The following is a 13,572-nucleotide window of genomic DNA, read 5'->3' on the forward strand; positions in this document are numbered from 1 at the left end:
TGATAGCCCCATTCCTGAGCGGGGAGACCTCACTTGCAGGATGCACACCTGCTTCGATGTCTATCGATGCGGCTTCAATCCCAAAAACAAAATCAAGGTATACATCTACTCTCTGAAAAAGTATGTAGATGAGTACGGGACGTCGGTGAGTAACACCATTTCCAGGGAATACAATGAGCTGCTGACAGCCATCTCTGACAGTGAGTTCTACACTGACGACGTCAACCGGGCCTGCCTTTTTGTGCCATCCATAGATGTCCTCAATCAGAACACGCTTCGTATTAAGGAGACAGCTCAGGCTCTGGCACAGTTATCCAGGTACTTGCTGAAGCTTCAGTGTGTGGATTTAAAGAACACAAAGTGGGAAAAAATAAGGTTAATGCAGAAGGGGAGGATGCAGTGAGTCAATGCTAGAGCTGGGCTTTGACAGAAGTTACCATTTTTGTGTAGAGAACACCTTTCTAATTGTTGTCTGTTTCTTCTTTTGCCATAGGTGGGATCGAGGCATAAATCACTTGCTTTTCAATATGCTACCTGGAGGGCCACCAGATTATAACACCGCCCTAGATGTTCCTAGAGATAGGTATGCATTTTGCTGTGTTTGCATGCATGGATCTGGGTTTAAATGCCGTTGAAAAAGCAACAAGCTCAGAAGGATATGCTGCTTAATCTTGTCAAAGCTGGAGTATGACTTCCTCTCTTCTCCGCTCAACAAAGGCAAATAGAGAAGTTCCCATCTTGTATAGAACAGGTGTTTGCTCCTGAAACCTGACTGCTTCATCCCATCCTTAATTTTATAGAGGATGTGGCTGATCGCCTTTCCTCTTAGCTGTTGGACTTGCTGGAAGGCTGGAGAATTTTGAGATTAGACCTGTATCCTGTGTTACTGAACCTGAGCACTTTACAGAAAGTCCCATTTGATGCAAGTTAGAGGTTCAAAGATTATTGTAGCTGCAACTTTCTATTAGAAGTCAGGTGCTTCGAGGGCATTTTAAAGCAGCTCTACTTAACAAAACTATGATCAATTTCAGTAGTTTTTGTTATCTTAGTGGTTACACTGCATTAGTAATGGACAAATGCTGTTAGTTACTCTGGCAAGTGCACTTTGAAGGTACTTGCCAGAAGCTTAAAAGGCATGAATCCTGAGATCCGTTTTCACTTGCCAAATAGTTTACTTTTGGAAAAGGAAAAGAGTTGGTAAGGCAAAGGAAATTGGAATAAGAGTAAGACAAACTTACTTAGCTTAGGTACTGTTTCTGAATATGTTTCTACTAGATTAGCCTGAATGTGCCTAGTTCTGCTGAGTTAGGTCCTGTGTAACCAGTCCCTCTCTTGAAGGTCAAGGTTAACTTTCTTCTGCTGAATGTCAGGAAAATCTTGACCGAGACATGGGATCTTTGCTAAGGTGATTGTGTATGGAGTATATCTTCATTTCTTTGCACCAAAGATGATTAAAAACATCCTTCAATACCATAACAGAGCATGTTTTTTACTTGTCATGTCGGAAGAGTAAGTTTACTCAACGTAATTACATCACTGTCTGTGAACTAGGGCTTTAGTTTTTAGTGTTGTGTATGAAATATGTTATATGCACGTGGGTTAGCCTGAAGAGGGCGGTCAAGTATCATTGTTACATAACAAAACCTGTTAATCTGTTAGTAAATACTTGTATTTGTTATCTTAAGATTTATGCTTAAGGGGAATTCTCACTTGATAATGTTCTGTTTGATGGAATGGACTGCTCTGGGACTGCATGTTTATGGGTGCATGTGTCTATTGAAGAAGTACATTTATTAATTGAATGCTGTACATTTCTTACACTGCACAACTGTTTTTTTACTTTTTTGTGTCCAACATCCATTTATGTTTGTTCTTACATCTCTTGGCTAACTATGCAGGAAATGTATTATTTTGGTAGGTGTTTGTTCTAAGAGTTTGACATGGTAATCTGGAAAGCCTAGTTATTTGAATTTAAAAAATAAGATGTTTTTTGACATACAGCTGTTGTACTTTGCCTAACTGACTCACCCTGCAGCTGTACCATCACTAGCTGTAGTACATAAGAGAGGCAATAACAGTGATTGGGATGGACAAAAGGTGGAAACTCGTTTTTGTAGGCAGCCAACAGTTGTAGGCAGATTGTATTCAGTGTAGCATGGAACCTGCACTACAGGTCACAAGAACAGAGACAAGGGTATCTGTGAAAAAGTCAGTAGTGTCAACCCAGTCCTGGAATGGTCTGAGTTGTGCAGTATGAGGTTACAATATGCTTTTGGAGACCTCTGCAGATCTTATTTCACCTTTAACAGAACCTGTGACCTATGTGTGTTTTCTTAATATGAAAATGTCCACAGGTGTTACAGATGGGGTAGATAACAAAGTGTGAAGGACAGTTGTTTTTAGTGTCCATGATGAGAGACTGTGAGCCAAAATAAAAGTACATTGGCAGAGTTCAGTTGGTTTTGAATGACTGGTCTGAGTTGTACCACTATAGAAAGACTGGATTTGTGGGATTTCATGGAGGGAGATACACAGGTGGTATTTGTGAAGTTTGCACAGGGAATGTGGCCTGCCTTCTCTATTCAGCACGTATCAGAGATCATACATAGTTGAACTGCAGTGGATCATGAGGTTTGCTAGAGCTTAATTCTGTTGATTTGCTGCAGAATATTAATCATTAAATAAGACTGTACTTACAAAGGATAATTCAGTTATATATTTTTTACATCCGGAGAAGTCTTTAGCTGGGTTACCTCGCCAAAGAGTTGTTTATTAAATCTTTAAATACAATTTCCAAAGACAGCTTTATTCTATAATTTCAAAGATGGAAGTCTGCCTTGTGGGCATGGAGTATATGTTGCTCATATTAGCTGCCATAACAAATGTAATCTCCTGCCATAAAACTTAAAAAACAAGATCTCTATTTTTTTGCTAATAGGTGCTGTTGAATTTGGTATAATAATGAGGATGGAAGGATTTATTTTGCAAAGCTACTCTGTAGCTGTAGACTCAAACATATGAACTAAGATACTTTGTTCTGCTTCAGCTGATGAATTGGATTTCAGTGACCTGTGAAGTTTGGCATGTGGGCAGAAACTGTTTTAAAATACAGACCGGTTGGGGCACTTCCTGGCAAGAAAGAAGGATCAATATCTGAAAAGTGGTCAAAAGTTGCTCACTGATCAGTGCAATTTAAAGATTATTTGAGTACATTAGGAGTTAATATCTCTACTCCCTTACTGCACCATACGATGAAAATCAGAGTGGAGTTATTTAACTGGTGTTGGTTCCCTGTGGGTTTATTTAGATAAAAGTCTGCGTGACACACACCTGCTTTCTCAAGGCTGATGAGGTGCTGTCATGTTGTCACCGGATCCAATTAAAACAATCTGGTTGCAGTTTCCCAGTTACAGGGGGAGGCGGATATGAAGTGCTAGAACCCCAACACACAAGCCAGTTTTTTCTGCCCACTTGTAAAATGAGTTAATATGGATAAGACATGGAATGTGCAGGTTCAAGTGTGAGACCTAGTCATAGCAGCATTATACGTGTCACCAAAGTGGGGGGTGTTGGAAAGAAACAAAAAAAAAAATCACTTGATTCAGAACATAAATTCTCACTCAGCACATGCTTGGTTTATCAGTCTATTCTTGAGTTGATATCTGCTCCTATCATAGTTTTTGTAATAATGGACATGTTGTTTTGATTTGGTAATTATCATCAACCTGAAATGCATATCTAAGCCAGAGCCTGGGATTTTCAAAGACCTTCTTAAACGACACTTAAGATTGCTCGCTTAACTACTTAGGTGAAGTTGCATGTATGGCAGAGTGTGGTTGTGGTGTCTGAACACAGAGCAACCGCTACAGGTCAGAGCAGGAAGTGAAGCCTCCCGTGGGACATCTGGTGGAGGTTAGAACAGGCAGAACATACTGGTGTTTGTCCAGGGTGTCATGTTCTGATGGTAAAAATTGTAGGTCTTGGATGATAATTAGGTAGATCCCTAGTCTGTTTTATATCAGGTGTGGAAAAACTACTTCTCCAAACACCGGTAAGGATATCATTCAGTGATATCTGAAAAAAGACTATCAGCTAATGGATTGTCAGTGCCTCTTCCAGTCTCGCCTTGACTTTTTGTTCTGATGTGTCTGTTCCGATTACTGAGACAGGTACCTGCTCCAATCTGAACTGTGACAGTATGCAAGCTTGTGATAATAAGGCTTTTGGCTCTCATCATATCTGCTGGAATGGCTACAGCTCCTCAAGATCCTTTCTCTAGTGCCAAGTGTAGTGGCATTCCTCAGTGATCATATGCAATTGTAAGTGTTCTGGTGATGACTAGATCCGGTCTGGCAGTAAACTCAGTTCATGAAAACTTAAGGTGAACTGAAAAACTGCATTAAAAGTACTACTGACAAAAGCTGAGGGAAAAACTTACCTTAGAGCATGCATCTGGATGTTCTGGTGACAACAATCATTACCTTGGTATGCACACTCTGTTGCTTTCTTGTATTTTTCAGAGCTCTGCTGGCTGGTGGAGGCTTCTCCACATGGACTTACCGGCAAGGCTATGATGTCAGTATTCCTGTTTACAGCCCATTGTCAGTGGAAGTGGATCTGCCAGAAAGAGGACCAGGGTAAAAACATTCCCATGAATTGTACAAAGTATATTAAATATAATTTTTAATCTTAATGCTGATAAAATATAAATATAGCTACTAACTTGTTGGTGGAGCTGGACAATTTTGTAAGAGTTGCTTTTAATACCTCTTGCTGTTAAAAATATGATGGTTCCAATACTAATGCCCTTGACTCATCTGCCAACATGTGATTTATCTATGAACAGGATGTTTTTGGAGTGGTTCTGTTTTTCCCACTTCAGAAACTCAACTGTGAAGTATGACAGCATGACAGTATTTCTTGTAGAATTAGATTCAGTAATTCCAGAAAGCTGACAAGATATTTTGGACATAAATTAAGGTAGTTGTTAATATGTTTGGTTTCTTTGAACTGCGAGTAAACCAAGGCAGTAATTCAAAGCAATAAAGACTCCCTAATAAGTGATCACTTCAGACAATTTATTTTAGGATACTTAAAAGCAGAATAATGGCAAAGATTGCTGTTGCAATGATAAAAGAAGTGTGGTATGTACATTGTGGCTTTAAAGAGGTAGCAGGGATCATGAGGGCCAACATGAGTGTCTCAAGTACCATCAGCCAGTGCAAGCTTTGAATGAGTAACAGGAGATTAGGAGTGAGGACCTCTGTATGTCTTACAGATACATGATGCATAAATAAACTTAGATGTTTTTGCAGTCCTTTCAAAATAACATAGAGTGTCTGGAACAGGAGAAGCCCATAAATACAATTCTGAAATGAAGAAATTCTTGCAGAATGAATCTGAAGGAGGTTAGTATGGTTAGCTCATGAAAAAGAGTGAGGGCTTGTTTGATTATGGGAATAGTTATATCCAGAGCTTAGAATACTTATGGGTTTTTTATTATTATTTTTTAAGTAATGGGATACTACATAAACAGAAACACCTCCCCATACCTTGTAGTTGGAAGTAAAGCGAGGCAAGTGGGAAATAAAGCACTACTTTTAACAGGGAATGTAATTTGCCAATAAAATGAGCTACCCTGGAAAGTGGTGGTTTCTCTAATCCGTTCATGTCTTCAGAACAAGAGTAGGTAGAAGTCTGGAAGCCATCTTTTAACTGATTATGGAAGACTGCTCTCTTAGTATTTCAGAAGCCTCTTAATGATACAGCTGAAAATGTTTCTTTCACCGTCACACGGTCTGACCTCTGTTACGGTTTAGAAGAAGGGCAGAGTGAGTCAATGGACATAAATGACTTGTCCACTGATTACGAAGATCGAATTTAGAAACACAGAAACTTTCGGTCTGTTTTTGTGACAGATCTCAAGTACTGTTAAAAGTCTGACACAGAGCAAAGGCACACCTCGTATTTCTGTCTGGAAAGCATGAATGTGAAGATGGGCTTCAGCATGTGTAAGACCAGTTGTAAAGAAAGATGCAGTCATATTGTTAATGTCAGCTAGATGCTATGTCTGGTTTTAGGTCGGATAAGAGAAACTGTTGTATTGATGCTGATGCAATTCATGGTGAGCCTTTTCAGTGAAGGTGTTGGAGCTTGCATGTTCTGAAAAGCTAGTTTTTATCCTGAGGAACAGACGGTAGTCTTCGGAGTACCACCTAGTGGCCAGTTAACATTACTGCTGAAAGGCATTCGCGGGTTCAGTTGCCTTATGTGTGGGACAAGGGAACGATGCTCAGAATTCAGGCCTGCTTGGGGTAAATTACTACATTCCATTACACTAGCGTGTTATTTTTTGGGAGCTGGAATGTACTTTCTTTTGTAGCATGATTTGATAGCTAGATTTTGAGTGTCATAGGGTGATGATAGCGTCAAGGCAAAATTTGGCTTTAAACATATACACAAACCTGCATAAATTTACAAGATTATAGGGATTTATTATCACTCATCTGCAGCAGTATTTTTTTAAAGGCAAATCCTTTTTTACTTTTCTTACAGAGCTGAACTGAGGGGTTATGATTTACTCTCCTGTTTAGTTAGATTGTTTAAAATATATTAAATTAGTCTCTGTTAGACATATTCTGTAGAGCTGCTGGTTGTAAGTTGGTAGCAGCTGGAAGCTTGGGTAAAAGAATGTTTAAAAAACCCTATATATGAGTCTCGTCTGTTAATTGGAGCAACTAAAGTGACGAGCATGAAAATGAGTAGAAGATGTGAGAAGAGCAGCAGGAGAGGTCGGACTTTATAAAGGATGTGTTTGTATGTGTTTTCAGAGTTATAAATTAAAGATAGCATCATGTGGGGTCAAACTGAAATCGTAATTTCAGGCCTCGTGTTTCCTGTGTTTTTTTGGCAGCATGAAGACAGGCACTTGCTGTGTGTTCATTTCAGTGGGGAGCAGTGGAGTAGTCTGACTTAGCTGATCCATTTAAAATTGAAATAGAAGAGGATGAGAATAACAATTATATGACACACTATTTTCCAGCATGAACATAAGTTTTTAAAACACTGAGCAACTAATTTGAGACTGCATTCAGTGTGTTTTACCACCAATGTTAATTAGTGTCTGAAACACTTCAGTATTAAGACACATTTTAAATATTCATGGGTTTGGAACATGGTAGGAGTTGAGAATGAGTAGGAAAATGAGCCTTCAACTTTGTCGTGGAAATGTTGCCTTTATGTTGCCCAAAACGGACAGAACTGGATCACAGCTAATAAGATGAGCTTGTCCTATTGCTACTGTCCCCACTAAATAAGCACAGAGTAGCTGAGTTGTCAGTTCAGCATATTTTTTAAATTAAAATTGATAAGAAAATTTATGGGAGGAGAAACTAGCGGCAGCATTCAGTGTCTTATCTACTTGGTTACAGAACACAAACTCCAAACAAAAGAACAAACGATCCTGACATCAGTAGCAAGCTGTTTTAATAAGTAGCTAAATAATGCTTATTTCAGTTTGTAATAGCGTTTATAATGCAAGTGCATATTCTAATGTAATAAGCACTCTTTCCAAGTACAGATTTATTCAAATTTGTCAATTATGCTGATCCACTTACTATCCGAGATTTAATTATGTTGCATCAATACCATTTCCACCCTTGTCTGAAAATGCGGTTTTGGTAGTGTGTCCACATTTAGTTAATCTTCCTCTGCTTTTTTAAGATGGAAGAAAATGTGTTCTAGAGCATCTTGGAAGTAAACTCACAGTGCTGTCAGGTAACTGTGCTGTGCTTTTCAGTCCTCGCAGGTATTTCATTCTCTCATCTCAAATGGGTCTGCACCCAGAATACCAATCCGAGTTGGAAGCTCTTCAAGCTGAGAATGGAGAATCAGTGCTGATCCTAGACAAGTGTACAAATCTGTCAGATGGGATCCCTGCTGTTCGCAAACGCTGTCACAAGAATCAAGTCTTTGATTATCCTCAGGTGCTCCAGGTAAGGCTGTCTCTCCTGCAAACTTTTCTTTCCCTTTGTGGCTGTCTTTGCTGTGGAGCTGTTCCTGTTTAGCACAGGTAGGGTGCTTCCTTGTATTTAGATAACTTGATGGTTATATTTTGAAACTGCATAATTTGGATGCTGCAGAGCTTGGATATTATATCCTAACTTCATTCTTATTTTTAAGAGGGCAGAGAACAGTGTGCTCGAACTGGCAGGCAGACTACACTGCAATTTGAAAACACTGCTTATGTATAACAACTTTGTGAGATTGGTTGTGGTGATCTTGTAGTAACACATTACAATGTCATGTAAACATAAAAAAAATGATACCAAGATGCAGCCAAATCCAGCAGCAATGGGAAGAGAAACTTCTGGAGGCCAGACAAAATTTCTCACTTCAAAATAGGGAAAAAACATTGGAACCTGTACCCTCCAGAATAACTGCAAAATGTCTTCAGCAGGCATGAATCTGAAATTGATTTCTAGCATAGGACAGTCCAAGCCTTGCTAGATTAAGTTTGGAAAAGAGGATGGCTTTGTCAGTTGGAGGGAAGATCAAAATTAACTTTTAAGAGCTTACATGTGGATTTATTTGGGGACAAAAAAGAGTGCTACATTTTAGGACAGTTGTTCAGATTATATTTTTTGTATGCAGCTTGGTAGTTAAACCCTACAAAATCATCTGTGTAGATATGACAGACTGAGCTAGAACACTTGTCAGCATGCAGCTATGAAAACATCTAGGTGAAATGTGTTTTATGGACTGGGCCCAACTTCCAGAGGCCTTTTGATGTGTCAGTGAAGATAAAACTAGATAGCGTTCTCAGCCCCCTGTGTCTCTTGGCAATTCACTAACAGAGAGATGCTTTGGCATGCAGTGTGGTTATGAAGTGAGCTGTGCCATAGGCCACTGTGCTCTCTCTGTGGTCACCAGCACATAATCTGTCTTTGAACTTCAACAAATGATAAAATAACAAACAAGCGAAGGAAAGGCAAAGTTTCCACTCCTCCTGTTATGTTTCATAGGAAATATGTTTAAAATTCCTTGTTGTTGGGGGTGGGAAGAGGGAAGGAAAGGGTCACCCTGAGTCCTAAACTTTCAGCCAAAAGAAAAATAAAAAAAATTGTTTGCTTTATTTCTTTAAATACTGACTGGATTGCTCAAGGATAGCAAGTCAGGGAATCTATATCTTGCTATATATGATTTTATAATTCAGAAGAGAGCTGGCACATGCCAAGATTGTTAAAATACTTTCCTTTCCAGAGCCCTGTATCTCCCTTTGGAATGTCTGGCTGATAACAGTGGTGATGTGAGGAGACATATTTATAGTAACCTTTGTCTAGACAGGAAAAATGGTTATCTGGGCAGATGAACATGTGTGTCCACATCTGGGATTATTTTTTTTTCACTCTCAGACCTTACTAGAGTCTCTTCCACCTGCTGCTGTGGGATCTAGTGAGTCAGTGGTTAAGATGTGTGTTCATTTTCTCAGCTCTTTCCATTCCTGCACCCTTCTCTTCTTTTCCTGTCTGAGAGTGGGGGAAGGAGGACTGTGATCACAGTTCATCCTTTCCAGCACTGCCTTTGCTGACTTCCTACTGAACAAGCTCTTGAACTTCTGGGTTGCTAATACTTCCTGTTTGCCGTTTTCCCTTAGAGGAAATTTTCAAGGCATATGGGTATGAGTACAGGTCTTACGATTGCCTTAGGAAACAAGTGAAGAGCTAGCAAACCCCCTTGTGTTTCTGAGTTCCATTTTGCTGTTTTGCTGCCCTGCTGAGTCTCCTGGCTCCTTTTCCTCAGGCCACAGAATGCAAGCTGGAAAGATGTTTTCCTATCTGTGGGAAGCCCTGTATCAACTTCGTAATTCTTTCTTAGACTTTGGGATTCTACTGACTTGGGCTTTGTCCTTCTTTGTGTAGCTGACTCTACAAGCATTTATTTTGTGATCTTGAGTCTGTATCAGGATTCCGCAGTAGCAGTGAGAGCTAAAGCTGCTATTTGCAGAATGTGTGCAGCATAGTCAAGAAGTCTTCTCTACTACATTTTAAACTTACGGCTTTCTGTCTTGTGTGTTGTGGATATGAGTAAGTGGATTATATTCCTTTTTGTAACAACTTTTTGTGTCTTTGAAGATCCCTTTAGCTCTCTTCCTCCTGCTCTCACCCCTTCAGAATAAGTAGTATTGATATAGTCAATTTTCCTTGTAGATCATACTTTCAAGGTAAGAAGCATCCTTTTTTTACCCTTGGGTGCATTACCCAGGACTGAACACACTGTTTTGTCTGAGGTCTTTTATTACTGAAAAGAGTGAGTGATTCTTTCAGGTCTCTTACATTGTACTTCTGTTTGCATTCTAATACAAACTGTTGGTGGAGTAATTTGTTTTCTTCAACCACACAACATTGCTGACATGTGAATGACCTTTCTTTTCCTATCCTTTTGGAGGAAATACTCTATTCTGCAAAGTGCAAAACGTAGCCAGTTACTTCATGCTTTATGTTTGTGCAGTTAGTTGTTTTTATCTAAGTGTTAAACTCTATATGTATTGGTATTTTTAGTCAATTTATCTGTACAATGTAAGTTTCTAATCCTGTTATCTACTATGATTGTTAATCCTAAAAAATTGTAGGTGTTGTCAGATCCAATAAGTATGGTCTTAATTCTGCTACTCAATTAACGAGGAGACACATTGAGTACTGTTGCACCTAAGAAAGATTATTTGGTCCATTGCTGTTTTACCTGTGAGCCACTGCTGAACGCTTGATACTTCAGGTTCTGTAACTATAATTTATGTAACTGTAAGGACTATGAGGGCTTTATGTAGCACAAGATTTCTTAACTTGCCTATGAAAATGCTATCATAGATAATAAATGCCTTTTTGGAGTTGAAATATGAAGTCTTATTACTTCTCTGCTGTCGATAGAACTGGATTGCCCTATAATGGAAGAAAATCAGATTGGCTCTGTACAGTTTTTACTCAAGAAGTTCACGTTGATGCTCATCTTGTTACACCAAACTTTTAACTTATTTTTTCCTTTGGATTTTCTCCATTAGAGTTTTGAAGTTTGGCCATTACAATAAAGCATAGAAAAGTCCTGTTGGCTGATTTTTCATCCCTCTACTTACAATATTTTTTAACCTCTGGAAAATAAAGTTGTGTAGTTATTTTGAATTAGCTGATAATTCAGAATACATTGGTTGGACAAAGCAAGCCTGTTTTCCCTTTGACTTGTATTTTTTTATGAGGGGGTGGACAGGAAAGCATAATGCATATATGCATGCATACACATGTAGGTAATACAAAACTGACATTGCCTTTTTTTGCCTCATCTGCATGTTGGATACCGTTTGTTGACAGGAGTCTACGTTCTGTGTCGTTCTACGTGGAGCCCGCCTGGGACAGGCTGTGCTAAGTGATGTTCTTCAAGCTGGCTGTGTCCCAGTCATCATTGCTGACTCCTACATTTTACCTTTCTCTGAGGTTCTGGACTGGAAGAGGTCTGTACCCTCACTTTTGCACACTGAACCACTGCATAAGAGACTTCATTGCATTCAGTGATTTAAATAAGAACTGTGTGATAAGTGTACTGGGCATTACAGGCAATAGAATACTGAGTAAGATACATGAGTCTTTGCCCTTGAAAGGAGTGACAGCCTTTTGTTATCCTGTAGCCAGTCATATTTTTCCTAATTAAAAAAAAATAAATTGCTTGAATTCAGTGAGGACTGTTTTGCATTCAGGCTTTTCTAATGAAAGTATGTGCTAAAATTTGCATCAGCTAAATGCTAAATTCTCTATATTGTATCATGATTCCTAAGTTCATCTGAGACTGTGTCACGGATTAATGCTGGGCCTGTAATTAAACAAATGACAGATGCTCTCTATTAACCCCTGTTCCTTCCCAGAAAGGGAAAGGGAGGAGAATAAGGGGGAGAGATTTAGAGGTTGGAAACTAAACTTCATGTCTTTATTGAAAACAATAATGATTAAAAAGAAAAAAATTAAATATAAATAGACCCAACATTGTGCTCCCCTGCCAACAATGCTTGGGTCACCACTGAGGCTGCAGGGCAGGCCCTCAGAAAGTCCTGGACTGTGCTTCTGGAGTGTGGCAGATGGAACTGGATGCACTGATCAGGATGAAAGGCATACAAATGGACAGAGTCCTCTCAGGACACTGGCCATAGAAAAGAGCTTAACCCTCATGATTCATACAGAGTATGACGCATATGGCATGGAATCTTCATTTGGTCAACTTGTCACCTGTCCAGTCCAGTCCTCCCCCCAGGGCGGTCGCAGATGTGACCCCTGTTCCTCCCTTGTGTTTCCAGAGTGTAAGATGTTTCTCAGAACCAAGCAGTAGCCTTGGTTCTCCGTACCATTCTCCAGCAGTAACTATGAAATTTGGTCATTATTAATGTTAGAAGCAGACACTGAAAAACATGCTGTTAATTTCAGCAAGTGCAGTTGCTTAGAAGAGACTTAACTGAAAAGTAAAACTACTAACAGGAAAATTGGTTCTGCCCTGGCTCAAACCAGAACAGACCGAAGGTTAAAATTTTTGTATAGCTGAATACACTGTGTTAAGAGCTTAGGCTATTCTCCCATGCGTGCATGATGCCCAGTACAAAAATTACTAGTTCGTATACATAGCACTGTGTATGCTATTGCTGTTTTGTCACTCCAAAAATCTCAGCTAACAGCAAGTCAGTGACAGTCCAGATACAAGAATTCAGAATTTCTGGTCTCTGCCCCTTTCTTATTTGTTAGATTGTCTCTACAGGTCAGTCCACAGACTTTCATGGCATTACGTATGAGCAGACCAGCTGGTGTTGTGAAGGAACTGCTAGAATAATTAATTACACTGAGAGAAGACTGCTTCTTTCTGCTAATATTTTCTGAGTAGGAGAAGATTCTGGGTTGGAAAAGCTGCTGACATCTTTTAATGTAGAACTTCTTTCTTCTTGCCTTACCATTTGTTTTCTGTTTTTTGCTTATAGGGCTTCTGTTGTTATCCCTGAAGAAAAGATGCCTGAAATGTACAGTATTCTCCAAAGTGTTCCGCAGCGTCAGATTGAAGAGATGCAAAGACAGGTAAAATACTGACCTGTGTTTAAGTTAGTTTCCCTCATTTGTGGCTGAAGTGTAGGTTCATACACATATCGTACTATGAAGTCTGTTGGAATGGAGATGTGTCCATTGTGCTCTCATGCTACTATTTTGATGAACGACCCTCTTCTTTCTGCTAAATGCAGGCATTCACCATAACTTTTAATGTTGTGCCTCTACTCAAAACTCATGCAGCTGTGTGTGTTGAACAGCAGCTGTTGGTCAGTACTATGTTACCCATCAGGTCAGGAGGTTAAGGGTGTATTGCGTGTGACTGAGCTTGCAGAACACTTCAGTAGGCAGACCAGTTGCTGCAAGCAGATTTTCTTCAACCTACTATGTTAATGTACATGCTGGTGTGAAAGGTGTTAGAGCATCCTTAGCATCTACAATGCCTCCCCATCATGGGTTGCAGAATCATGCCTTACAATGCCTCCCCATCATGGGTTGCAGAATCTCC

The 13,572-nt window shown here is 39.5% G+C and overlaps 1 protein-coding gene across 1 annotated transcript in view; it reads left to right on the top strand.

The window, feature by feature from the left end:
* Positions 1-13,572, top strand: part of EXT2 (exostosin glycosyltransferase 2) — a 91,705-nt gene that overhangs the window by 206 nt on the left and 77,927 nt on the right. The window contains exons 1-6 of the mRNA XM_009999500.1: positions 1-318; positions 494-583; positions 4,521-4,637; positions 7,799-7,994; positions 11,361-11,500; positions 13,004-13,097. The exon at positions 1-318 is cut by the window's left edge and continues 206 nt beyond it. Of these exons, the coding sequence (XP_009997802.1) occupies positions 1-318; positions 494-583; positions 4,521-4,637; positions 7,799-7,994; positions 11,361-11,500; positions 13,004-13,097 (955 nt within the window). The remainder of the gene's footprint in view (positions 319-493; positions 584-4,520; positions 4,638-7,798; positions 7,995-11,360; positions 11,501-13,003; positions 13,098-13,572) is intronic.

The sequence above is a fragment of the Chaetura pelagica genome, unplaced genomic scaffold (assembly GCF_000747805.2).
Source record: "Chaetura pelagica isolate M959 unplaced genomic scaffold, ChaPel_1.0 scaffold55, whole genome shotgun sequence".
NCBI lineage: Eukaryota > Metazoa > Chordata > Aves > Apodiformes > Apodidae > Chaetura > Chaetura pelagica.